Source organism: Bos indicus x Bos taurus, chromosome 8, assembly GCF_003369695.1.
Source record: "Bos indicus x Bos taurus breed Angus x Brahman F1 hybrid chromosome 8, Bos_hybrid_MaternalHap_v2.0, whole genome shotgun sequence".
NCBI lineage: Eukaryota > Metazoa > Chordata > Mammalia > Artiodactyla > Bovidae > Bos > Bos indicus x Bos taurus.
In genome coordinates, this window is record NC_040083.1 from 81,814,181 (window position 1) to 81,840,190 (window position 26,010).

A 26,010-nucleotide genomic window follows, 5' to 3' on the forward strand; every position below is an offset into this window, starting at 1 on the left:
TGGAAAAACCACAGCTTTGACTAGACGGACCTTTGTTGGCAAAGTAATGTCTCTGCTTTTTAATATGCTATGTAGGTTGGTCATCAGTTTTCTTCCAAGGAGCAAGTTTCTTTTCATTTCATGGCTGCAGTTGCTATCTGCAGTGATTTTGGAGCCCAAAAAAATAAAGCCTGCCTCCGTTTCCACTGTTTCTCCATCTATTAGCCATGAAGTGATGGGACCAGGTGCCATGATCTTCGTTTTTTGAATGTTGAGTTTTAAGCCAACTTTTTCACTCTCCTCTTTCACTTTCATCAAGAGGCTCTTTAGTTCTTCTTCACTTTCTGCCATAAATGTGGCATCATCTGTGTATCTGAGGTTGATACTTCTGGAAATCTTGATTCCAGCTTGTGCTTCATCCAGCCTGGCATTTTGCATGATGAACTCTGCATCTAAGTTAAATAAGCAGGGTGACAATATACAACCTTGATATACTCCTTTCTCAATTTGGAACCAGTCTGTTCTTCCATGTCTGGTTCTAACTGTTGCTTCTTGACCTGCATACAGATTTCTCAGGAGGCAGGTAAAGCAGTCTGGTAATCCCATCTCTTGAAGAATTATCCAGTTTGTTGTGATCCACACAAAGGCTTTGACGTAGTCAATAAAGCAGAAGTAGATGTTTTTCTGGAACTCTCTTGCTTTTTTGATGATCCATCGGATGTTGGCAATTTGCTCTCTAATTCCTCTGCCTTTTCTAATTCCAGCTTGAACATCTAGAAGTTCAAGGTTCATGTACTATTGAAGCCTGGCTTGGAGAATTTTGAGCATTCTCAAAATTGCTAGCATGTGAGATGAATGCAATTGTGTGGTAGTTTGAGCATTCTTTCTTTGGGATTGGAATGAAAACTGAGCTTCTCCAGTCCTGTGGCCACTGCTGAGTTTTCCAAATTTGCTGGCATATTGAGTGCAGCACTTTCACAGCATCATCTTTTGGGATTGGAAACAGCTTAACTGGAATTCCATCACCTCCACTAGCTTTGTTCGTAATAATGCTTCCGAAGGCCTACTTGACTTCACACTCTAGGATAGCTGGCTCTAGGTCAATGATCACACCATTGTGGTTATCTGGCTCATGAAGATCTTTCTGTATAGTTCTTCTGTGTATTCTTGCCACCTCTTCTTAATATCTTTTGCTTCTGTTAGGTCCATACCATTCCTGTCCTTTATTGAGCCCATCTTTGCATGAAATGTTCCCTTGATATCTCTAATTTTCTTGAAGAGATCTCTAGTCTTTCCCATTCTATTGTTTTCCTCTATTTCTTTGCACTGATCACTGAGAAGGCTTTCTTATCTGTCCTTGCTATTCTTTGGAACTCTGCATTCAGATGGGTATATCTTACCCATAGATGAAGGAGATGTGGGTTCAACCCCTGGGTTGGGAAGATCCTCCAGAGGAGGAAATGGCAATGCACTTCAGTATTTTTAGTGGGAAGATTCCAAGTACAGGGGAGGCTGGCAGGCTATAGTCCATGGGGTCAGACACAACTGAGCACACAGCATCATTATATTATGCAATTAGTTTTTTACTTTTAAAAACATGAAAAGTAAAGATTCTATTAGCTAACAACATAGTCAAATCAAGACATTAAATCTCTATGTACACTTTCAGATATGCCTACTCCACCCTATGCTAAGCTCTGTGAAAACCAAGAGAACAAAAACCACATTTCCTGCGACGTTCAGTCTTCCAGGACATTAGACAGGCAAGCCAATAATTATAAAGCAGTATAGTAAGAGTTATAATTAAGGGAGATGCTGGCAACTGTGGATACACTAAGGAAGGTTCCTAACTGAGTCCTAGCAAAGCTATTTCAAAGAAGTTTTGAGGATTTGAGATGACAACAAAGTTCCAAGCAAAAAGAACTGCATGTCACAGGCCCAGACATCAAACACTGTTACTAATTTAACCTAGCTACAAGGCACATGATATTGCAACAGGAAATGTGGCTAGACAGGTAGGTAGGAGGTCAGTGAAGGGACACCTCCCTCAAAGTGTCCTCAAATTCCTTCTAACCTTGGATAAAACCAAAATGTGTTCCCTAAATAATGGCAGAGCCAAGGCAGGATTCAGACACTAAAGAATTTTACACATGGAAAAGAGCACATGAGTTAATATTAAATTGTGAAACGAAATTATTTCACTATAATCATTTTATACTGAATTAAAAAATGAGGCTGCAAGAATCATCCGGGAGCATCTGCTGTCTAATTCAAGACTTTCTATTCTCCTACACATCTGTGTGTGTGTGTATCCATACACATGTACACAAACATATATGGACAACAAAAAAGAATCCCATCCTTGTAAAAGAACAAGGAATACATTTGATAAGTTGTTTCATGAAAAATAAGAGAAATGCTTATCATTTAAAGCTCTGAATGCTGTTAAACAATGCAAAGATTAAAATTATCATTAAAAGATTGGATTTTTAGAGGACACGCTTCGGATTCTTACCGTAAGCTAAGATAAAAGGACTCCAGCAAGATTTTGCCAACAGCTGGCAAATTGTGGGGAATCTTTCAATGATTGCATTTGAATCCTATAAAAGAAAATTATATTTGGTCAGTAGAAGGACACTACACAACTCAAAAATAGTGAACTGTCAATATAGGTTGAGAGAACTTGAATGCTTCTTATTTCATGTGTATTTTACAAAAATAGGTGAAAAACAGATTAGAGAAGAACTTTAAGTAAATAATTCTAATAAAGTTTAACAAGCAATCACCATACTTTATCCTTAAACCAGCTTACTAAAACTAAGAATTACAGCAAGTTTAGGAAAATCAATTTTGTTGCAAAATTAACTTTATTTTGGGCTTCCCTGAGAGCTAAGTTGGTAAAGAATCCACCTGCAATGCAAGAGACCCCACTTCGATTCCTGGATTGGGAAGACCTGCTGGAGAAGGTATAGGCTACCCACTTCAGTATTCTTGGGCTTCCCTTGTGGCTCAGCTGGTAAAGAATCTGCCTGCAATGTGAGAGACCCGGGTTCGATCCCTGGATTGGGAAGATCCCCTGGAGAAGGGTACAGCTCATGAAATGAAAAGATGCTTACTCCTTGGAAGAAAAGTTATGACCAACCTAGACAGCATATTAAAAAGCAGAGACATTACTTTGTCAACAAAGGTCCATCTAGTCAAGGCTATGGTTTTTCCAGTGGTCTTGTATGGATATGAGAGTTGGACTATAAAGAAAGCTGGGCGCCGAAGAATTGATGCTTTTGAACTGTGGTATTGGAGAAGACTCTTGAGAGTCCCTTGGACTGCAAGGAGATCCAACCAGTCCATCCTAAAGGAGATCAGTTCTGAGTGTTCATTGGAAGGACTGATGTTGAAGCTGAAACTCCCATACTTTGGCCACCTGATGCGAAAAGCTGACTCATTTGAAAAGACCCTGATGCTGGGAAAGATTGAAGGGAGGAGGAGAAGGGGACGACAGAAGATGAGATGGTTGGGTGGCATCACCAACTCAATGGACATGAGTTTGGGTAAACTTCGGGAGTTGGTGAGGGACAGGGAAGCCTGGCATGGTGTGGTCCATGGGGTGGCAAAGAGAAGGACACGACTGAGCAACTGAACTGAACTGAACTGAACTCACTCCAGTATTCTGGCCTGGACAATTTACCTTTAAATCTATATACTTTATCCTTAAACCAGCTCACTAAAACTAAGAATTATAGCAAGTTTAGGTAAAAATCAATTTTGTTGCAGAATTAACTTTATTTTATTTATATTTAAGTCAAGAAAGGCCACTTTATTAAAAAATAACAAAGACTGCTTAAAAGCAAAAAAATTATGGGTGATGAACACGCAGAGTACATCATGAGAAACGCTGGGCTGGAGGAAGCACAAGCTGGAATTAAGATTGCCGGGAGAAATATCAATAACCTCAGATATGCAGATGACACCACCCTTATGGCAGAAAGTGAAGAGGAACTAAAAAGCCTCTTGATGAAAGTGAAAGAGGAGAGTGAAAAAGTGGGCTTAAAACTCAACATTCAGAAAACGAAGATCATGGCATCTGGTCCCATCACTTCATGGGAAATAGATGGGGAAACAGTGGAAACAGAGTCAGACTTTATTTTGGGGGGCTCCAAAATCACTGCAGATGATGATTGCAGCCATGAAATTAAAAGACGCTTACTCCTTGGAAGGAAAGTTATGACCAACCTAGATAGCATATTCAAAAGCAGAGACATTACTTTGCCAACAAAGGTCCATCTGGTCAAGGCTATGGTTTTTCCAGTAGTCATATATGGATGTGAGAGTTGGACTATGAAGAAAGCTGAGCGCCGAAGAATTGATGCTTTTGAACCGTGGTGTTGGAGCAGACTCTTGAGAGTCCCATGGACGGCAAGGAGGTCCAACCAGTCCATTCTAAAGGAGATCAGTCCTGGGTGTTCTTTGGAAGGAATGATGCTAAAGCTGAAACTCCAGTACTTTTTGGCCACCTCATGCGAAGAGTTGACTCACTGGAAAAGACCCTGATGCTGGGAGGTATTGGGGGCAGGAGGAAAGGAGGACAACAGAGGATGAGATGGCTGGATGGCATCACTGACTCGATGGACGTGAGTCTGAGTGAACTCCGGGAGCTGGTGATGGACAGGGAGGCCTGGCTTGCTGCGATTCACGGGGTCGCAAAGAGTCAGACACGACTGAACGACTGAACTGAACTGAACTGAATATCTACATAACACCATATCTTCACCCTCATTTTTTTTAGTTCTAACATAATAAGAGAACTTCCTGAGTCAGCTCCAGTAGCACTATCTCAAGTAAGGTTTAGAAGGACAAGAACTCTGGAACTTGTAAAAAGAAATAAGAGCAGCCAAAACATACAGATATATATCTCTGTTCATTACTATTGTGATTACTATATGCTAAATGACCTCATACTTGTCCACAACAACCTAAAACCTAACATACACAAAAATATCCATCAAATAGAAAACAGCCTAAGGTTCAAACATACACATGCCCCTTTTCCTACTTCTTTACCTTTCAAGAAAGTTAAAAAATGAAATAAGACCAAATTGGGATAATGTACACATAAGCTGAAATGATACGCATTTCCTACTGCTGAAGCAATAAATTCCTCACATATGTCTCAGCATTAGTGTCAGCCCTGGACTTTCCAGAATCACTTTAAGGTCAAGTTACAAAAGTCTTGTTAAAAAAGTTAGCATTAGTTGTTCATACAGACTGCAACATTTCTACTTTCTAGAGACATGAGAACTGACATCATCACTATGAATTATTCTTCAAATTTCCTACTTGCTCCTTTGATTAAGGAAAGAAAATTTTAACACAAGAATACCTATATTAAATGGTAATTTTGCTTCTCATTTTGAAATTAGAAAATAAGTATAATGTTTTCATAATATGAAAATGCACTAATTCACAAAAATACCTATTGCAATAAAACTAAGAAATTTTATGTCAAAACAAAAATACATCAAATTTTGAACACAATAACTTACATAACAATAGTGAAGACACTCATAATCTTAGTAGTCACAAGAAAAGTCCACTTAAAATACCTGAAAGAAGAGATCTTAAATTTTATCATCTCTTAGTTGAGCCCATTTTAGAACAGAGTTGAGAAAAGAGTAAGCATTTCTTCAAACTCTTCAATATTTGAGAGATACAAAGACCTTTAAAAGAACCCCAATTATGACCTGACAACAAGTGTCAAAGTCTTGTTTATTTAAAAACAACTTGATTGGTCAGGAAGTCTCATGTGACAATATAACTCTTCAAGAAGGAAAAGACTGGAGTCATAATAAATCAGACACTAGCAAACCACTTCCTGTCTCCATTACTTATAGGTAATTTGTCTGTCTAATCCTTCAGTATGTGAGGTCAATACCACAAGTCCCTGACTGCATTCAGGCTTAATGAAGTCTGGTGAAGAGTTCCTGATGTCACAGAATAACACTATTACTTCATTTTGATCCACTACTCACCATCTCTTTCAAGGTTTCATACATCCGCCTCAGGAACTCCTGGAACTGTGGCAGGTGAAGGCAGATGTCTCGCTGGGTTTCCAAAGTGGAGGCCTGGGTCCAGACAGAAAGTTTCTGCATCCAAAACTGATAATTAGAAGGAAGGCCTGCTGAGTCTTCAGCCATCTCAGAAAAAGGGACGAAGTATTGTGCCTTCACGGTGGTTGGCTACACACTGAAGAAAACAGTAAACATATGTCAAATCTGTAAGAAAGAGGGGGAAATAAAACATTAAGAAAGAATCTTTTCTCAGTGTCTTCACAACCACTGATGAGTTTTGACAGTGGGTTACAAGGAGGATTACAAGGGATCAAAACAGCATGCCTTCTGTGAAGTCATCTTTGAGTTATTTTAAAATGTGTCACCCAGCTGTATCTCCAATTTTTACCATCTGAACTTTCTATCATGAGTAATATCATTACACTAAAAGTCATTATACTTCCACAGGCACATCACTAATTATGTACAAAAAGCAAAGCTGATAATACTTTATATCTTCTATTTAAGATTGAGCTATTTTTAAATGTTCTAAATATGAAGTTCATTTGAGTATTTTAATGTAATGGGAAATCAAAAACATCCATGGAAGTTTCATAATACTCTGTGTCTAAGAAATGTTTTTGAAGTTCTTATGTTTTATATGCATTTCTGGCTTCTCATTTAGGTGTAAAAAAAAAAAATCTCTGGGCATTACTGTCTAATGAATTTTCTTCCTGGTTTCTCAATTCTTAGAAAAAAGTAAAATAATTCATTCCACATGCACGGATTTGAACAATCTGCTTAATTTATTTAAAGACTGCTGTGTATGCTTCATCTCCATTCACAAGAAGAAATCATATTTTGGTAAAGTAAGATAAACTCTAATTATTGGGAAGGTATATCTGTCCTAAGTGACAGAAAATAAAAACCCATAAACCTGACTACACATCTGAAGAACATGTTAAAAAGAATCGTAGAGTTACATACACAGAGAACATATGCCTCAGGCAGAGTCGGGTAAATAAACTCCAGGTGCCTCCCCACCACCCCAGCTCCTCGCCACCCACAGCCCTAGGAAGCATACAGGGGAGAGAATGGAAGGCTACCTTCAGCAGGTGCAGGCTTTTACAGACTCCTACTTTCCTGGGGCAGGGATGATAGTCAGCTATCTAATTTCAAAAGACTACTCTGCAAGGGGTGAGTGAGTTTAAATCTTCAAAAGCAATAATTAACAGATAAAATGCTCCCAATTAAATGCCAAAAACATCAACAAAGGAGGTTTTCATTACTAAACAAGAAAGTAAGAAAAAAATAAGAAGGTCGTAGAATTTGGCTACAGTGCAAAAGAAAAAAATCTAGACCAGGAAGATGAAAATTTTAAAATAGAACTAAAAATTTAGTTTTGAAAAGTACCATAAAGTTTCTTAAAAAGCTTAATAATAGAGAATATATGCATACTATCAAATGGCACCCAATAGTCAAAAATCCAGACATCTGATTATTCTCTCCTATTATCTTCATCCAAGCCATCACCAATACCTGTTCATTCTATTCCTAAAATAAATATTCATGCTTTCATTTGACCTCATTCATTTCTTTCCATTTCCACTGCTGCTATCCCACCCCATTCCTGTCTGTTTCTTCCCTAGAGTCTTCTATCTGGTCCCACCTGTTCCTCTCCAATTCATTTTCTACACTGTCAACAAAAACAACTTTCCCAAATGTAAATCAGACCCACTCTTGCCTAAAAATCTCTTCAATACGTTCCTTGGAAAGAAATCTCAACTCCTTGCATAAATTATCCCAGCTCCTTACCAGAGTCTCTAATAAGACCTTGATAAACAGAGCTCCAGCATACCCACCCACCTCCTATGTTGCCTCTAGCCAGCTGACCAGTCCAGTCAAGGCCTTACATCTATTTACCAACATATGAAACCCTGCTTCCAGGTCTTTCTGCTGATTCCTCCACAGCTCTTGGCAAATCAGTTAATTACTCTGGGCATTTATTTGTTCACTCACTTACTATCTCCTCTACTGGTAAATACATCCTCTGTCATCCTTGAATTTAGCCCATGCATGGCCAATTATCGGAGAAGGCAATGGCACCCCACTCCAGTACTCTTGCCTGGAAACTCCCATGGACAGAGGAGCCTGGTAGGCTGCAGTCCATGGGGTCGCTAAGAGTCGGGCACGACTGAGTGACTTAACTTTTACTTTTCACTTTCATGCATTGGAGAAGGAAGTGGCAACCCACTCCAGTGTTCTTGCCTGGAGAATCCCAGGGATGGGGGAGCCTGGTGGGCTGCCGTCTATGGGGTAGCACAGAGTCGGACACGACTGAAGTGACTTAGCATTAGCATGGCCAATAATAACTGTTGAATGAGGGAATATTTTCCAAAGTATAGTTCTAAGCTAAATGTTATAACAAAATGCGTTAGAGATCATGCAGTGTAGTGGTCCTGGATGCTCTATTTCACAGCCTATCTGGGGAGGGTGGCAGTGGGAGCAACCTGATGGTAGTGATTGTGAAATGGGTGGTGCTCTGGCTGTGATGGGAACAGTAAGGGTGGTCCTGACATTTCGTATCCCAGAGTCAAGGACACGGAACATGCTGCAATGCATTGGAACAACAGCTCAAAAAGGAAAATGGTCTTCCCCCAAAGGCCAGTGATGCCCCAACTGAGAAATGCTGACCTAATCTGAACATTCTGGAAAGGACATCTGTTGGTTTTGTCTGTTTACCATTCCTCCTCCATTTTTAGTTACAACATCTTACTCTTCCTTTAGGAAAGTATCTCTCTTACATTCCCCAAGTCTTGGCAGATCCTTTAATCATTTTATGGTACCTATGTCATCAAGCCAAGGAGTGAGAGGATGATTCAAATTTAACAAAGCAGACTCTCTGCTGGGAATCTGAATCTTCAGCAGCTTGTGATAAGGGTGGAATTAAGCCATCCAAAGAGTCTCTTGATCTAGATCTCTATGCATGTCCTTAACAAACTATGAGTTTGCAGTGTTCTCTTTGATTCGGCCAGTTACCCAGGAGCCTTCCAATAATAATAGTTTTGCTTAAATTAACGACTGTTGGTTTCTGTGATTTTTAACACAAGAACACAAACTGATATCTCTGATGTTATATAATATCTGATACAAACTGATACCAGATAGTGGGCTGCAGACAACACATCTTTGCAGAAAGGAGGGGAATTTAGAACGGCTCCTAGGCCAAGTCAGGTAAAATGGCAGCGAAACTCCTGTTCCTATTATGGAACTGGAAACCAGAAGTCCATGGAAGAGGGTAATACAGATCAATGAGGCATCACCTTCACACAAGGGCCCTGAATCATTAAGATATTCTAGTAGGAATGGCTAAGTGAAAGCACTGGACTATCAAAACAGTCAAACGTCTGATGATTTGCAGAGAACCCCACTTCCCAGATGAGGGGCAATGGGTCTTAGTCAGTGATATTACACTGTCATAATCGGGTGGTTACTCCAACTCAAGAGAGAACCCCACTTCCCAGATGAGGGGCCAATGGGTCTTAGTCAGCAATATCACACTGTCATAATCGAGTGGTCACTCCAACTCAAGGTGCACTTTTGGATGTGAGTCCTGACTGGGGCAAATTAATACCCTTGGCACCTAGAATTCAGTTATGAACGGGTTATCTCCATTTCTCCATGGGGATAAACTGAGGATATGAGAAAGCAGTTGCCTTTTACCTGCCTCAGAGATATCAACTCCAGATACAGCACATTACACTAGTCTACCACAGTGAAGATACCAGGCTGACAGAACCTGGAGAGTATGAAGATACAGGTGCTTTGTCTGTATTCCATATGGTGGGATACAAATTACATGAACATACAGGGTCTGCCACTCCAGAAGTTTCTTATAATCCAACGATCTGTGTCAGATGACAATGTGTCCTTTAAAATGAAGATACACAAGAATCCAGTACCAGAGGTTGCCTCCATTGTGGAGGCCGAGGTAGCTGGAAGGTAAGTGCAGGAAAGGAAATCTTTTCTGTAATTTTACTGTATACTTTTTTGCACTTTTTCAATTTAATGCCATGTGTACTAGTTACTGACTCAAAATAATAAACAAACAAAAATAAGGTGAATGATAACTGCTATACCTACCTCACACCCACTAAGAGGCAAAATGCTTGGCTGATACCTCTGGGATTCTGAAGGTAACATGTACTACATGGGTTTCAGACCACTCATTGGCTTATCCATTTGCCAGAGAAAGAGAACATATGGGTAGAGCCCAGAGCAACAATCACTGCACAGCTTATCTGTCCATACTGAACTGCTCTGCCACTCAGCTATGACCCAGCTCTGGTCAGCTACGACACCTTATGTTCTTGAAAACCTGTGTGGAAGATCTGGATTCTGGAAAAAGCTTATAACAGCCCTCAGTGACTGGACTGATCTCCAAGCCACAAAGCTGGGTGTGCCCAGCAGCACTCTGTCATCATGTGCAAATTACGCCTGCTTGGTCAAAATGCATGAATGAGGTTTCTGGATGCTATCTGTATATGTCTTGCTTGCTATGTCATATAACTTTCTTTCTCTTTTATTTCTTTTTTATTTTTATTTATTTTATTTATATATATACATATATAAATATATAAAATAAATAAATATATAAAAATATATTTATTTTTTATTTTATTTTTCTCTTTTATTTCTCAAATTCCCTTCTCTTTTATTTCCCCTTCTACTACTGCATATATAAAGTATATTATAAGTGGATAGATTTGCTAAAAATCTATAATTTACAGAAAATAACAAAGATGGGAAGAGGAACTGACATTATCCAGAACTCTTGGACTTGAAGCTAAATGCATTAACCAGGCATTACTTTGAATTATCTCCCTTTTCGGAAGGAAGAGAGAGCTAAATTATGTTAGTGGAAACTGTTTTAAAAATTCTGTGTATGGAAAGCAATAGGTTCAAATGTCCTGAGTAACCAACATGAGACAGTGGATATATCTGTTGTTTCTGCCCCCCAACACCCTATCCTGTTCTTTTAATGTATAGTCAGCCCTCCTTATCTGCAGGTTCTGCATCTATATGGATAGAAAAAATTTTTAATTCCAGAAGTTTCCAAAAAACAAAACTTGAATTTACCATGCACCCACTACTATATACATAACTTTTATCTTATATTTACAACTATTTATATAGCATTTACATTGTATTTTAAGAAATCTAGAAATGATTTAAAGTATATGGAAGAATGTGTATAGGTTATATACAAGTATTATGCCACTTTATATAAGGGAATTAAGCATTTGTGGATTTTGGCATCTGTGAAGGTCCTGGAATAAACACCTTGCAGATATAGAGGGATAACTACATATGCACCTCACTTTTGCTCTGAAGAACTTCCCTTCTCTTCTGCATGGTTTTAATGAGACTAAGGTTTGCCTCCTCAGAACTGGAAGAGTTACATGGGTCTAACAGATACAACTAACAACTGGGAAATACACTATACAGATAAAACAAGTTTATGCACTTTTGATCCGACATAAACCATATACTTTCACTCAATAAGGAGAGTAATTTATAATGATCTCACTTAAAACACAAATTATGGGGCACAAGCGAAATTCTGTTTATGATGTTTATTCTTCTCTTTTTTTTGATAACTGTTCAATAAGTATGTTTTAGTATACAAAAAAATGGTAGAGAAAACAGCCAAATGTACCCTATTTACCCTTTAACCAGTTCAAACAGTTATCGAGATTTTCCATTTTTAAAGCAAAGCACAGATACCATATCACTTTACTCAAAATACCTTTATTTATATCTTTTTTTAAAAGACTTTTAAAAAAAGAAACTTAACTACACCTCTTTCATACCCAATAAAGCCACTAATAATATCTAACACCCTTCTATGTTCAGATTTCTTAAAAAATTCCCTTTATATTTGGATTGTTTATATTACAATCCAAACAACATCAACACATTGCATGCAGTCAATACTGATATCTTTCCTTTAAGCTGTAACAAAACAATGTAAATCTCTAACCTGTGACAAGTATCCCACTTTTATTTGTTTTAACCTTTTCATTTAACCCCTGGAGAAACCAACACATATGACCTACAGAATTTCTCATACTTGTACATTTAGCATTCTTGTGGTATTGTGTGATGTGTTTTGTTCTCTTCTTTATTGTTCATAAACTGACAGCTAGATCTAGAGGGGTCATTAGATTCAGAGTCAATTCCTTTGCAAGAATATTTCACTTGTGGATTTGTGTTCTTCAAATTAAATGAGAAGGTATACATAATTTGGTAGTCCCACATATCATAATGTTGAAACTGATGAGTGGTTTCAGGTATTATCAACCAAATCCATCCATTATAAAGTTCACCACCACTTTTTCGCTAATGGCTTTAGAATCCACTGATGACATTTTAGGTCTATTAGAGGATGATAAATACTGATTTTTCTAACTTTATCCATTCTCCTGTGTTTATATTTCTTGATGTTTAGAAGCTTTATATTTTTAGGTAGTCAGATTAACAAAATTTCCCTTGCAACTCCAATGTATGCCTCCACAATCCTGTGAAACTGACAAAAATACCGCTAACTTTTCTCATTTTTAGTGGCACAGGCCCTCTTCTAGGTTCTAGCTTCTCAAGGAATGGCAAGGCCCTGAGGTTGAAAAACTGCAGTAAAATGTCTGCTCAGAACTTAGGACTTGCCTTCATCCCAAGATCTTAAACCCTTGAGTTGTGAGTACATTCACAGTTCTCCAATATCTTCCAAATACGTTTTATCAGGCTCTTTTAGCCACTCTAAAATGGCTGGAGGTAAAATCTATAACACGTTCTCTTGATTAACCAGGATAGGTGAGGCAGACAAAAGTATGATACAGACTATATTTAATGTAAACATACTTAGTTAAAATTGTACCCAATTTCAGTTCTATTTCAGACTACAGAGTTAAGACCAACCTTCCTGCTGAAAGTTATTCTATAAGGCTATGTGAAACATAAAAACATAATTCAAAAATCATCAAACAGCAAGAGAGTGTGGAATTTTCAGAGAAAGATCTTGGCACATAAGGTTGCACAGGCCAAAGGAGACTTTTCCAATCCTGCAGAGGTGGTTAAATGGCAAAGCAGCTCTTTTGACAACTTTACTAGAGAGTAAAAGTAGGAGGCCAAGCCTGTCAAAGTGAGGTCCTGGTAAACCACCTCACACTGAGGACTGCACCCACAGAGATGCACCCTGAGACCATGGGTAGCCCGGAAATGAACTCGTCAACATGGAGACTATAGCCCGGCTATGAAACCAAAACTTAATTAAAGTGGTCCCAGGTTACTAATGCTGCTAGCCACCTGGAAGATGCAAACAACTCCCTCTCTGAAAAAAAGTAATATCATCGTAGTTTTCTAATTATTTCTAAAGTTAAATTTTTCAAATCCAACAAAAATTGCATAATTAAAGACAAACATACAGGAAGGAAAAAAAAAACATAAACAAAAGCCCCAAAACAATGAACAAAAACAAACACAAAATGAAACAGAGAGGGACTCAAGATAGTTTAAAAACTAGACAAAAATGGAGAAACAGACACAGAAATATGGACATGGGGAGAGGGGAGGAGAGGATGAGATGTACGGAGAAGAGTAACATGGAAACTTATATTACCATATGTGAAATAGATAGCCAATGGGAATTTGCTGTATGTCTCAGGAAACTCAAACAGGGGCTCTGTATCAACCTAGAGGGATGGGGAGGGAGATGGGAGGGAGGTACAAAAGGGAAGGGATATATGTGTATCTATGGCTGATTCATGTTGAGGTTTGACAGAAAGCAACAAAATTCTATAAAACAATTATCTGGTAATAAATAAATTTAAAAAATATATAAAGTAACTAAGAGGGTCCCTTGTGAAGATAAAAAATTTCATCAAGAAACTAAAAATTATAAAAAATGACCCTGCAGATGAAGAAACAATACAGCAGAATTCTAGAACTAAAAAAAAAAAAAAGAACTGAAATGAAGAATTCAACAAATGGGTCTGACAGTTAATTAGACCCAGCTGCAAAGGGATTTGATGGACTTGGAAGATGTATTAGAAGAAACTAACCAGAATTCAACACAGAAAGTAAAAACAATGTGAAATTACAGAAGAATGGATAAGATACATAGAAATACAGTAAGAAAAAGCTAGAAAGCATATATTCAATGCAATGAAAGGAAGAAAGGACCAACTGAGAATACTACATCCAGCGAAAAGATTCTTCAGGAATAAAAAGGTAAAAGAAAGACTTTCAGACACATTGAAAGAATTTCTCACCAGTAAATCTGCTCTAGATGATGCTCTTCAGGCAGATGGAAATGACCCCAGGTGGAAGTCTAGAGATGTTAGAAGAAATGGAAACCATAAAAAATAGTATATCATGGGAAATTTAAAATTAGTACTTAGAGTATAAAATAAGAACAGTATCATTAGTTTTATATATATATATAATATATAATTTAAATTTAAAATATACCAAACAATAGTACGTACTCTAGGAGAAGGACAGACTTATAGAGTTCTAAATTCCTTGCATTATCCAGGAAAATGAGGAAAAAAGTGTTAACGTTTGACTTTAATAATTCAAAAATGCATATCATAATTTCTATGCTAGCCACTAATGAGAGAATAAAAGGTAGTATATAATTTCCAAGTTATCAGAGGAGAAAAATTTATAGTAAAAAACACTTAATTCCTAAGAGGGCAAGACTGGACAGAAAAGGAATACAAAATAGGCAAAACAAATAAAAAAATACACAATAAGAATGGTTGACTTTAAACTCTAATATATCAGTAATTACATAATATACAAATGGATTAAATTCTACAAGCAAAAGCCAAATATTATCAGTTTAGAAAATTTTTAAAAAGCTATATGCTGTTATAAAAGACATATCTAAAACATAAGGGTACTGGGATTATAGAGAGGTTAAAAGAATAGGAGGAAAATACCATGCTAACTTAACCAAAAAAATCAAACAGTTTCTATTTAAACACACTCTGGGGGCAAAAAGCTTACTAGAGGTAAAAAGGATCACTTCGTAATGACAAAATGTTGAATTAACCAGGAATATGTGAGAGTTCTAAATCTGCATGCACCTAATAACATAGAAATGTAAAACAAAATGCAAAGTTTAAAATATAACACAGAAATAACATAACTACAAGGAAAATACTGCAGTCACAGCAGGAAATTTTTTTTAAAGAAAGATTCATTAACTAGTCTTTATTTTATATTATCATTTGAATTAATTTGTCTAGATTGACCCCAAAACCCTAAGAGTTTGTCTTCTACTTCTGATACTCACATGAGGGATTCAGGCTCTAACGTCGATCGGGATCATGAGTCCCGTCTCGCACCTCTGGTCCCTCTTTTTCTTTTTCCCTTTATCTTCCTCCTTCTCTTCTTCCCCCTCCACTTTCTCCTGCTTCTCTTTCTTTCCTTTCCTCCTTTCAAACGGTACTTTGGTTCATTTAGTTACCAAATCAGAATGAACAGCATAGATTTGCCTGTTACCTGTATGAGTTTAATCGGCATCAATAAAAAACATTTCTAAATGTTCTTTCAAAGAAAACTCTAGAGACTATCCTCAAGCTCAGCGTCCCCAGCAATACCTCAACCACACAGTCTAACCTTTATTTTTTCAATTTTTGACCCATGCAATTTCAGAGACTCATAGCAAGAAACTTCCACACATCTCACAGTAAACTGTGGAATAATCAGACAACGATCTACAAAGTACACATCTTCCCTCAAAGCACCCTATGAACTTAAGTGTTTATGTACACTACCAGAATGCTCAAAGAAGTATTATTCGTCACAGGCCCAATTTGAAAACAACCCGTGTGCCGATCAAGAGTAGAATAAACAAAATATTCATAAAGGGAATACTATGGAGCAATGAAAATATAGGAACTACTACTATAGGCATAGAGATGATCTGACAATCATAAGGTTGAGAAAAATAAGCTATCCATAAGATATGATTCATTTATATAATTTTATATAATTCAAAAACAGGCAAAACTAAACTGTAGCGATTACCCTAAAAAAGCCATGAAATCTGCTACCTTTAGAGGAAAGAAAGCAGTCCTTTTGGGAGGGTACATGTGAATGGTTTCCGGGATGTTGGCAATCATCTATCTATTGACCTAGATGAAAGTAACATAGGTATTAATGTTTTACTAATTTATTAAAGTATAAATTATGCTTATGCACTTTTCTGTATGTATTACCTTCCACAATAACAGGAAAAAATTTTTTTAACTTCCAGCTACATATTTACTGTACAGACATCGCCCCAAAGGTAAGGAAAAAAAGAAAATGTACAGTTCATAAATGCTGCTGCTGCTGCTGCTGCTGCTAAGTCGCTTCAGTCATGTCTGACTCTGTGCGACCCCACAGACGGCAGCCCACCAGGCTCCCCCGTCCCTGGGATTCTCCAGGCAAGAACACTGGAGTGGGTTGCCATTTCCTTCTCCAGTGCATGAAAGTGAAAAGTGAAAGTGAAGTCATTCAGTCGTGTCCAACTCTTAGCGACCTCATGGACTGCAGCCATCAAGACATAACTTACCAAATGAGCACAATAAAAGGTTTTAAATTGTTGAAATAGTCTGCATTTTCTATTTTCAGCTAAGTTCTCTAGAAAAATTAAAAACCACCAGAAGTGGCCAGGGATATATTTCCAGTGCTTTCTTTGTCTTTCTCATGCCTGTCCTCATATAATGTTTCCGTCTTCCCAGTCTTGGCTCTGAAGAAGAGAAAATCCAAGGCTTCTCCCTCCATATCCAGTCCCTTAGTTATATTATATGGCTACTGCTTTGCCCTGTAAGGGCTACTGCCACAAGAAGGAAAAGACATCCAATCTACCACACAGAAGAGAATAACTGGTGAGAGCATGAGGTGATCTGTGTTCATACATCAGGCAGGGTTAAGGCATCTCAAAAAGAAAGAAATGCCTTGTAAAATAGGGATGGCTCTTCAGATTCAGGGAGATTTCAACTTTTTTTTCACAAATGCACTGTTTGTTTTTTTTTAAATCCCAGTTAATCTACACACTGTTCATGGGGTTCTCAAGGCAAAAACACTGAAGTGGTTTGCCATTCCCTTCTCCAGTGGACCATGTTTCATCAGAACTCTCCACATGACCCGTTCGTCTTGGGTTGCCCTACACGGCATGGCTCATAGTTTCACTGAGTTAGATAAGGCTGTGGTCCATGTGATCAGTTTGGTTAATTTTCTGTGATTGTGGTTTTCATTCCATCTGCCTTCTGATGAAAAAGGATAAGAGACTCATGGAAGCTTTCTGATGGGAGAGGGGGAAACTGGATCTTGTTCTGATGGGCAAGGCCATTCTCAGTTCACTTCAGTCACTCAGTCATGTCCGACTCTTTGAGACCCCATGGACTTGCAGCACGCCAGGCTTCCCTGTCCATCACCAAATCAGGGAACTTACTCAAACTCATGTCATCGAATCAGTGATACCATCCAACCATCTCATCCTCTGTTGTCCTCTACTCCTGCCTTCAATCTTTCCCAGCATCAGGGTCTTTTCCAATGAGTCAGTTCTTCACATCCAGTGGCCAAAGTATTGGAGTTTCAGCTTCAGCATCAGTCCTTCCAATGAATATTCAGGACTGATTTCTTTTAGGATTGACTGGTTTGATCTCCTTGCAGTCCAAGGGACTCTCAAGAGTGTTCCCCAACACCACAGTTCAAAAGCATAATTTTTCAGTGCTCAGTTTTCTTTATAGTCCAACTCTCACACCCATACATGACTACTGGAAAAACCATAGCTTTGACTAGACAGACCTTTATAACAGAGCAATGTCTCTGCTTTTTAATATGCTATGTAGGTTGGTCACAGATTTTCTTCCAAGGAACAAGCATCTTGTTAATTTCATAGCTGCAGTCACCATCTGCAGTGATATTGGAGCCCCAAAAAATAAAGTCTCTGACTGATTTCATTGTTTCCCCATCTATTAGCCATGAAGTGATGGAACAGGATGCCATGATCTTCGTTTTCTGACTGTTGAGCTTTAAGCCAACTTTTTCACTCTCCTCTTTCACTTTCATCAAGAGGCTCTTTAGTTCTTCTTCACTTGCTGCCATAAGGGTGGTGTCATCTTCATATCTGAGGTTACTGATATTTCTCCTGGCAATCTTGATTCCAACTTGTGCTTCATCTAGCCCAGCGTTTCTCATGATGTACTCTGCATATAAAGTAAATAAGCAGGGTGACAATATATAGCCTTGACGTAGTCCTTTCCCGGTTTGGAACCAGTCTGATGTTCATGTTCAGTTCTAACTGTTGCTTCTTGACCTGCATACAGATTTCTCAGGAGGCAGGTCAGGTGGTCTGGTATTCCCATCTCTTGAAGAATTTTCCAGATTGTTGTGATCCACACAGTCAAAGGCTTTGGCACAGTCAATAAAGCAGAAGTAGATGTTTTTCTGGTATTCTCTTGCTTTTTCTATGATCCAGTGGACGCTGGCAAGTTGATCTCTGGTTCCTCTGCCTTTTCTAAATCCAGCTTGAACATGTGGAAGTACTGTTCATGTACTGTTGAAGCCTGGCTTGGAGAATTTTGAGCATTACTTTACTAGCATGTAAAATGAGTACAATTGTGTGGTAGTTTGAACATTCTTTGGCATTGCCTTTGGGATTGGAATGAAAACTGACCTGTTCCAGTCTTGTGGCCACTGCTGAATTTACCAAATTTGCTGACATATTGAGTGTAGCACTTTAATAGCATTATCTTTTAGGATTTCAAACAGCTCAACTGGAATTCCATCACCTCCACTAGCTTTGTTTGTAGTGATGTTTCCTAAGGCCCACTTGATTTTGCATTCCAAGATGAGTGATCACACCATGGTAATTATCTGGGTCATGAAGACCTTTTTTGTATAGTTCTGTGTATTCTTGCCACCTCTTCTTAATCTCTTCTGATTCGGTTAGGTCCATACCATTTCTGCCCTTTATTCTGCCCATCTTTTTATGAAAAGTTCCCTTGGTATCTCTGATTTTCTTAAAGAGATCTATCTCTAGTCTTTCCCTTTCTATTGTTTTCTTCTATTTCTTTGCATTGATCACTGAAGAAGGCTTTCTTATCTCTCCTTGCTATTTTCTGGAACTCTGCATTCAAATGGGTATATCTTTCCTTTTCTCCTTTGCCTTTAGCTTCTCTTCTTTTCTCAGCTATTTGTAAGGTCTACTCAGAGAATCATTTTGCCTTTTTGCATTTCTTTTTTGGGGGGATGGTGTTGATCACTGCCTCCTGTACAAAGTCACAAACCTACGTCCATAGTTCTTCAGGCACTCTGTCTGTCAGATCTAATCCCTTGAATCTATTTGTCACTTCCACTGTATGGTCGTAAGGGATTTGATTTAGGTCATACCTGAATGGTCTAGTGGTTTTCCTTACTTTCTTTAATTTAAGTCTGAATTTTGCACTAAGGAGTTCATGACCTGAGCCACAGTCAGCCCCAGTCTGGTTTTTGCAGACTGTATAGAGGTTCTCCATCTTTGGCTGCAAAGAACATAATCAATCTGATTTCAGTATTGACCATCTGGTGACCTCCATGTGTAGAGTCTTCTCGTGAAGTTGGAAGAGGGCATGTGCTATGACCAGTGTGTTCTTTTGGCAAAACTCTATTAGCCTTTGACTTGCTTCGTTTTGTACTCCAAGGACAAATTTGTCTGTTACTTCAGGTATCTCTTGACTTCCTATTTTTATATTCCAGTCCCCTATAATGAAAATGACATCTTTTTTGGGTGTTAGTTCTAGAAGGTCTTGTAGGTCTTCATAGAACCGTTCAGCTTCTTCAGCATTACTGGTTGGGGCATAGACTCGGAATACTGTGATACTGAATGGTTTGCCTTGAAAACAAACAGAGATCACTCTGTCTTTTTTGAGACTGCATCCAAGTACTGCGTTTCAGACTCTTGTTGACTTTGATGGCTACTCCATTTCTTCTAAGGGATTCTTGTATTCTCAGTAAATCTTTAATCCAATTTTAGTTGATGGGCGGGAGTATGTTCCCTCCGAATTGTTTGATCTGAGGCCAAACTATAGTGGAGGTAATGAAGATATTGGAGACCTCCTTCAAAAGGTTTCACACACTGCTACACTCAGTGCCCCCAACACTGCAGCAAACCACCACCAACCCATGCCTCTGCTGGAGACTCCTGGGCACTCATGGGCAAGTCTGGGTCAGTCTCTTGTTGGGTCACTGCTCCTTTATTTTGGGGGCTCCAAAATCACTGCAGATGGTGATTGCAGCCATGAAATTAAAAGACACTTGCTCCTTAGAAGAAAATCTATAACCAATCTACATAGCATATTAAAAAGCAGAGACATTACTTTGCCAACAAAGGTCCATCTAGTCAAAGCTATGGTTTTTCCAGTAGTCATGTATGGATGTGAGAGTTGGACTATAAAGAAAGTTGAGTACCAAAGAATTGATGCTTTTGAACTGTGGTGTTGGGGAAGCCTCTTGAGAGTCCCTTGGACTGCAAGGAGATCCATTCAGTCCATCCTAAAGGAAATCAGTCCTGAATATTCATTGGAAGGACTGATGCTGAAATTGAAACTCCAATACTTGGGCCACCTGATGCAAATAACTGACTCATTGGAAAAGACCCTGATGCTGGGAATGATTGAAAGCAGGAGGAGAAGGGGATGACAGAGGATGAGATGGCTGGATGGTAAACTGACTCAATGAACGTGAGTTTGAGCAAGCTCCGTGAGTTGTTGATGGACAGGGAAGCCTGGGGTGCTGTCGTCCATGGGATCGCAGAGTCGGACAAGACTGAGCAACTGAACTGAACTAAACTGAATATACACACTAATTAGAGAACTGAAAACTACACTTTTGATTGATATCAAATCCTTGATATTGCCCCCAGTGTAAATCCTTGGCTTTCTTAGAGTCCTGCTCAGTATATATGCCTTCACATGGATATCTCTGCCTATATTAATTTCATACAAACAACTAACAAAATATTATTTAGCATTTTTTATTTAAGAGCATAAAAGAAAGGTGGATGATCAATGACATTTCTTCAAAACTCAGGATTTTATCAAGCATTTTCCATACACACAAACCCCCCAATATGTACTAATATAGCAAAAGCAAAGGGCATAGAAAGTTAGAAGGAAATCTCCCTTTTCATTTCTTAAATATACAGAATCAAATCATGTTTTCACCTTCTCCACATACAGAGACTAAAATTAACAGTAACTGTTAGTCTCAGTTTATGTTTCCCAAAGAAAATAAAATCAGCTTCAGAAATTCTCATGTAGATTGAACTAAAGTAACAGTCCTATGAGCAGAAAGACCTGGACATCTGAATAGAAGTGACTAACCTGTGAAAGACTCCCATGTGCTTGTTCATGTCCCTGTTTTGGGTTCATGAGAGGAAAGCAGGAGGTGGGAGGGGAAGAAACAAAGTAGCAAGGGAAACCAGCCTTGGGGTCCTTCAAACATCTGAGATACTGAAAAGAGAGTCCAAATGTCTCAGGTTTGGATCAAGGGCATTTGTCCTTTCCCCCTCATTTATAAACTGGTCAAAAGCTACTTTGTTGCTTGCTAAAGCACTTTTTTATGAACTTAAATCATGATGGCACAAAGATAAACTGTCTATAAAGGTTCATACTGAAAGTTGCCAAATTGACAGGGCTCAGATTCAGAGTGTAGCAGGTGAGAGAGGTAATACTTTAGGGCTGAAAGTTCCCCATTTATGTTGGCCTCTTTAGAAAAACTTCCCATGTAGCTCAGTCAGTAAAGCATCTGCCTGCAATGTGGGAGACCTGGGTTCAATTCCTGGGTCGGGAAGTTCCTCTGGAGAAGGAAATGGCAATCTACTTCAGTATTCTTGCCTGGTGAATCCCATGGACATAGGAAACTAGCAGCCTACAGTTCATGGGATCGCAAGACTTGGACATGACTTAGTGCTATTTTTCTTTGGAAAAAAGGATATAACCAAAAATTTCATAGAAATGTTTACACGAGATATGAGGAATTCACCAAGCATAATTCATTAGATTGGAAGAAGGAAATAACAGCATCAAAACACTTAAGCACTGTTGGAAGACAGGTAACAAAAAATAAACAAATGGGAGATAGACTGGAGCAAAGTGCCCTAATCCATTAAAAATAAAAACATTTCCCTTAATTTAGTAATCAAGAAGTGTTAAGAACCTGGCAAGGGACTGCCCTAAAACAGTGGTTCTCAAATTATCTTTCAGAAAGCAAAGTAGGCTCCTAAAGTTGTGTGTTAACACCTGAGTATTGACGCAGCCCCAGCGTCAAAGAGCCACAGGCAGGGATGCACAGGATGTTGAGTGTACCACAGTGCTAGGACCAGTGACCACTAGTGACGTGAGCAACTTCAGCCTCTCGTTTAATGTTATGTGACATTATTTTCCTATCCTAAGTTACTAAGCTTCAGGGTGAAAAAATACACAATCTATAATCTAACCTGTGATATTCTGGCCCTCAATTAGTATTGCTACTGAATGACACTTTCACATCCCATATGGCAGTTCCATCTAGAGACATCCTAGAGCTTAGGTGGAAAGGAAGTGGAGGAGGGGTGTATTGGGAGATAAGGATTAGCAGATACAAACTGTTACATACAGAATGTATAAACAACAAGATCCTACCATATAGGGCAGGTTACTATATTCAGTATGCTGTGATAAACCATAATGGAATAGAATATGAAAAAGAATAAATACATACGTATGTGTACGTGTGTGTGCATGTATAACTGAATCATGTTGCTGTATACAGAAATTAACAGGACATTGTAAATCAACTATACTTGAATAAAATTGAAAAAAAAAATTTTTTAAAGCTCAACACTAATCATTAGGTAAAGGCAAATCAAAACCACCATGAGATATTACTTTAAACCCCTTAGGCTGGCTATCATCAAAAAAAAAAAAAAAAAAAATAGCAAGTGCTGGTGAGAATGTGGAGAAACTGGAACCTCAACTGCTAGTGGAAATGCAAAACAGTATCGCTATGTAAAAATGGTATGGTGATTACTTTTAAAAAATTAAACACTGAATTACCATCTGATCCACTTCTATTACATACCCAAAATAATAGAAGTAAAGACTCAAATAGATAATTTTTTCCTCATACTCATAGCAGCATACACAATAGGCAAAAGGTATAAACGACCCAAATATTCACCAAAAGATGGATGGGTAAACTAAATATATAAATATATACAGTGAAATATCACTCAATCACAAAAAGGAAGGAGTTTCTGATATATATATGGATGAACCCTGAATCCATACAGTGTTAACATTATGTTAAGAGGAATAAGCCAAACACAAAAGGACAAAGACTATATGATTTCACTAATAGGAGATACTTACAGAGTGGTCAAACTCACAGAGACAGAAACAGAATGGTGGTTGTTGGGGGCTGAGAGAAACGGAGAAGGCAGGGATTTACTGTTTAATGGGTAAATAGCTTCAGATGGGAAGAAGAAAATACTCTAGAGATGAATGGTGGTAATGGCTGCCCAACAATGTGAATGTAATTCAGGGCTGCCGAACTGTACACTTTTTAAAAATGGCTAAAATGATAAATTTTATGGTTTCTATATTTTACCACAATTAAAAAAAAAAAAAAGAATAGACCAGCAGTGACTCCAGTCAAAGTTGAGGTAGGACCTGGAGTACATCTTGTGTTCCAGTCATGCCCTTCCACCAAAGCCCCCTCCCTCAGAATAATTCCATAAACACTGCTGGTTGCCCATCCAATAGCCTTAACCCATCTACTGCTTCTTTGCTAAGAGAATCAGTTTTGTCCAGAAATCTCATAGCTATTGAGTCTTGGGGAAGGCTGGGATCTTCCCAAATACCAGGGGTGAACCTTTTTTTTTTTTTTAATTGACGGATAATTGCTTTACAGAACTGTGTTGGTTTCGGCCAAACATCAACATGAATCAGCCATAGATATACATAGGTCCCCTCCCACTTGAACCTCCCTCCCACCTCCCACCCCAACCCACTTCCTATAGGTTGTTACCGAGCCCCAGTTTGAGTTCCCCGAGTCATACAGCAAATTCCCATTGGCTATCTATTTTACATATGGTAATGTAAGTTTCCATGTTACTCTCTCCACACATCCCACCTTCTCCTTCCTCCCCAACTCTCCTCCCCTATATCCATAGGTCTGTTCTCTGTCTGTGTCTCCACTGATGCCCTGAAAATAATTTCATCAGTACCATCTTTCTAGATTCCATATATATGTCTCAGTATATGATATTTGTTTTTCTTTTTTGGACATACTTAGCTATAGGTTCATCCACCTCATTAGAACTGACTCAAATGCATTCCTTTATATGACTGAGTAATATTCCACTGTATATATGTACCATAGCTTCTTTATCCATTCATCAGTCAATGGATATCTAGGTTGCTTCCATGTCCTAGTTATTGCAATTAGAGCTGTGATGAACAGTGGGATACATGTGTCTTCTTCGATTTTGATTTCCTCAGGGTACATGCCCAGTAGCAGGATTGCTGGGTCATATGGTGATTTTATTCCTAATTTTTTAAGGAGTCTCCATACTGTCTTCTGGGCTTCCCTGGTAGCTCAGCTGGCAAAGAAGCCACCTGCAATGCAGGAGACCCCAGTTCAATTCCTAGGTCAGGAAGTTCCCATGAGAAGGGACAGACTACCCATTCCAATATTCTTGGGCTTCTCTGGTGACCTAGATGGGTAAAGAATATGCCTACAATACAGGAGACCTGGGTTTGATCCCTGAGTTGGGAAGATCCCCTGGAGGAGGGCATGGCAACCCACTCCAGTATTCTTGCCTGGAGAATCCCCATGGACAGAGGAGCCTGTGGGCTACAGTCCATGGGGTCACAAAGTCAGATGTGACTGAGCAACTAAGCACAGCATATACTGTCTTCCACAGTACTGTATCAATCTACATTCCTACCAACAGTGTAAGACAGTTCCCTTTTCTCTACACCCTCCCCAGCATTTGTTGTTTGTAGACATTTTGATGATGGCTATTCTGACTGGTGTGAGGTGATATCTCATTGTAGTTTTGATTTGTATGTCAATAATAATGAGCAATGTTTGAGCATCTTTTCATGTGTCTATTAGCCATCTGACCATGAACTCCTTACTGCCAAATTCAGACTTAAATTGAAGAAAGTAGGGAAAATCACTAGACCATTCAGGTATGACCTAAATCAAATCCCTTATGATTATACAGTGGAAATGAGAAATAGATTTAAGGGCCTAGATCTGATACATAGAGTGCCTGATGAACTATGGAATGAGGTTTGTGACATTGTACAGGAGACAGTGATCAAGACCATCCCAATGGAAAAGAAATGCAGAAAAGCAAAATGGCTGTCTGGGGAGGCCTTACAAATAGCTGTGAAAAAAAGAGAAGCAAAAAGCAAAGGAGAAAAGGGAAGATATAAACATCTGAGTGCAGAGCTCCAGAGAATAACAAGAAGAGATAAGAAAGCCTTCCTCAGAGATCAATGCAAAGAGATAGAGGAAAACAACAGAATGGCAAAGACTAGGGATCTCTTCAAGAAAATCAGAGATACCAAAGGAATATTTCATGCAAAGATGAGCTTGAAAAAGGACAGAAATGGTATGGACCTAACAGAAGCAGAAGATATTAAGAAGAGATGGCAAGAATACACAGAAGAACTGTACAAAAAAGATCTTCACGACCCAGATAATCACAATGGTGTGATCACTGACCTAGAGCCAGACATCCTGGAATGTGAAGTCCAGTGGGCCTTAGAAAGCATCACTACAAACAAAGCTAGTGGAGGTGATGGAATTCCAGTTGAGCTATTCCAAATCCTGAAAGATGATGCTGTGAAAGTGCTGCACTCAATATGCCAGCAAATTTGGAAAACTCAGCAGTGGC

The 26,010-nt window shown here is 38.6% G+C and overlaps 1 protein-coding gene across 12 annotated transcripts in view; it reads right to left on the reverse strand.

Moving 5' to 3' along the window:
- Nucleotides 1–26,010, reverse strand: part of FANCC (FA complementation group C) — a 342,060-nt gene that overhangs the window by 211,584 nt on the left and 104,466 nt on the right. For 2 of the 12 annotated variants that reach the window (XM_027550192.1, XM_027550181.1), the window contains 5 exons: nucleotides 16,145–16,225; nucleotides 15,382–15,590; nucleotides 14,351–14,409; nucleotides 6,006–6,248; nucleotides 2,495–2,579 (listed from right to left, as the gene is read on the reverse strand). In XM_027550192.1, coding sequence (XP_027405993.1) covers nucleotides 2,495–2,579; nucleotides 6,006–6,170 — 250 coding nt within the window. In that variant the 5' untranslated portion in view covers nucleotides 6,171–6,248; nucleotides 14,351–14,409; nucleotides 15,382–15,590; nucleotides 16,145–16,225. The remainder of the gene's footprint in view (nucleotides 1–2,494; nucleotides 2,580–6,005; nucleotides 6,249–14,350; nucleotides 14,410–15,381; nucleotides 15,591–16,144; nucleotides 16,226–26,010) is intronic. The other 10 variants (XM_027550184.1, XM_027550183.1, XM_027550193.1 and 7 more) reach the window with 8 other exon arrangements.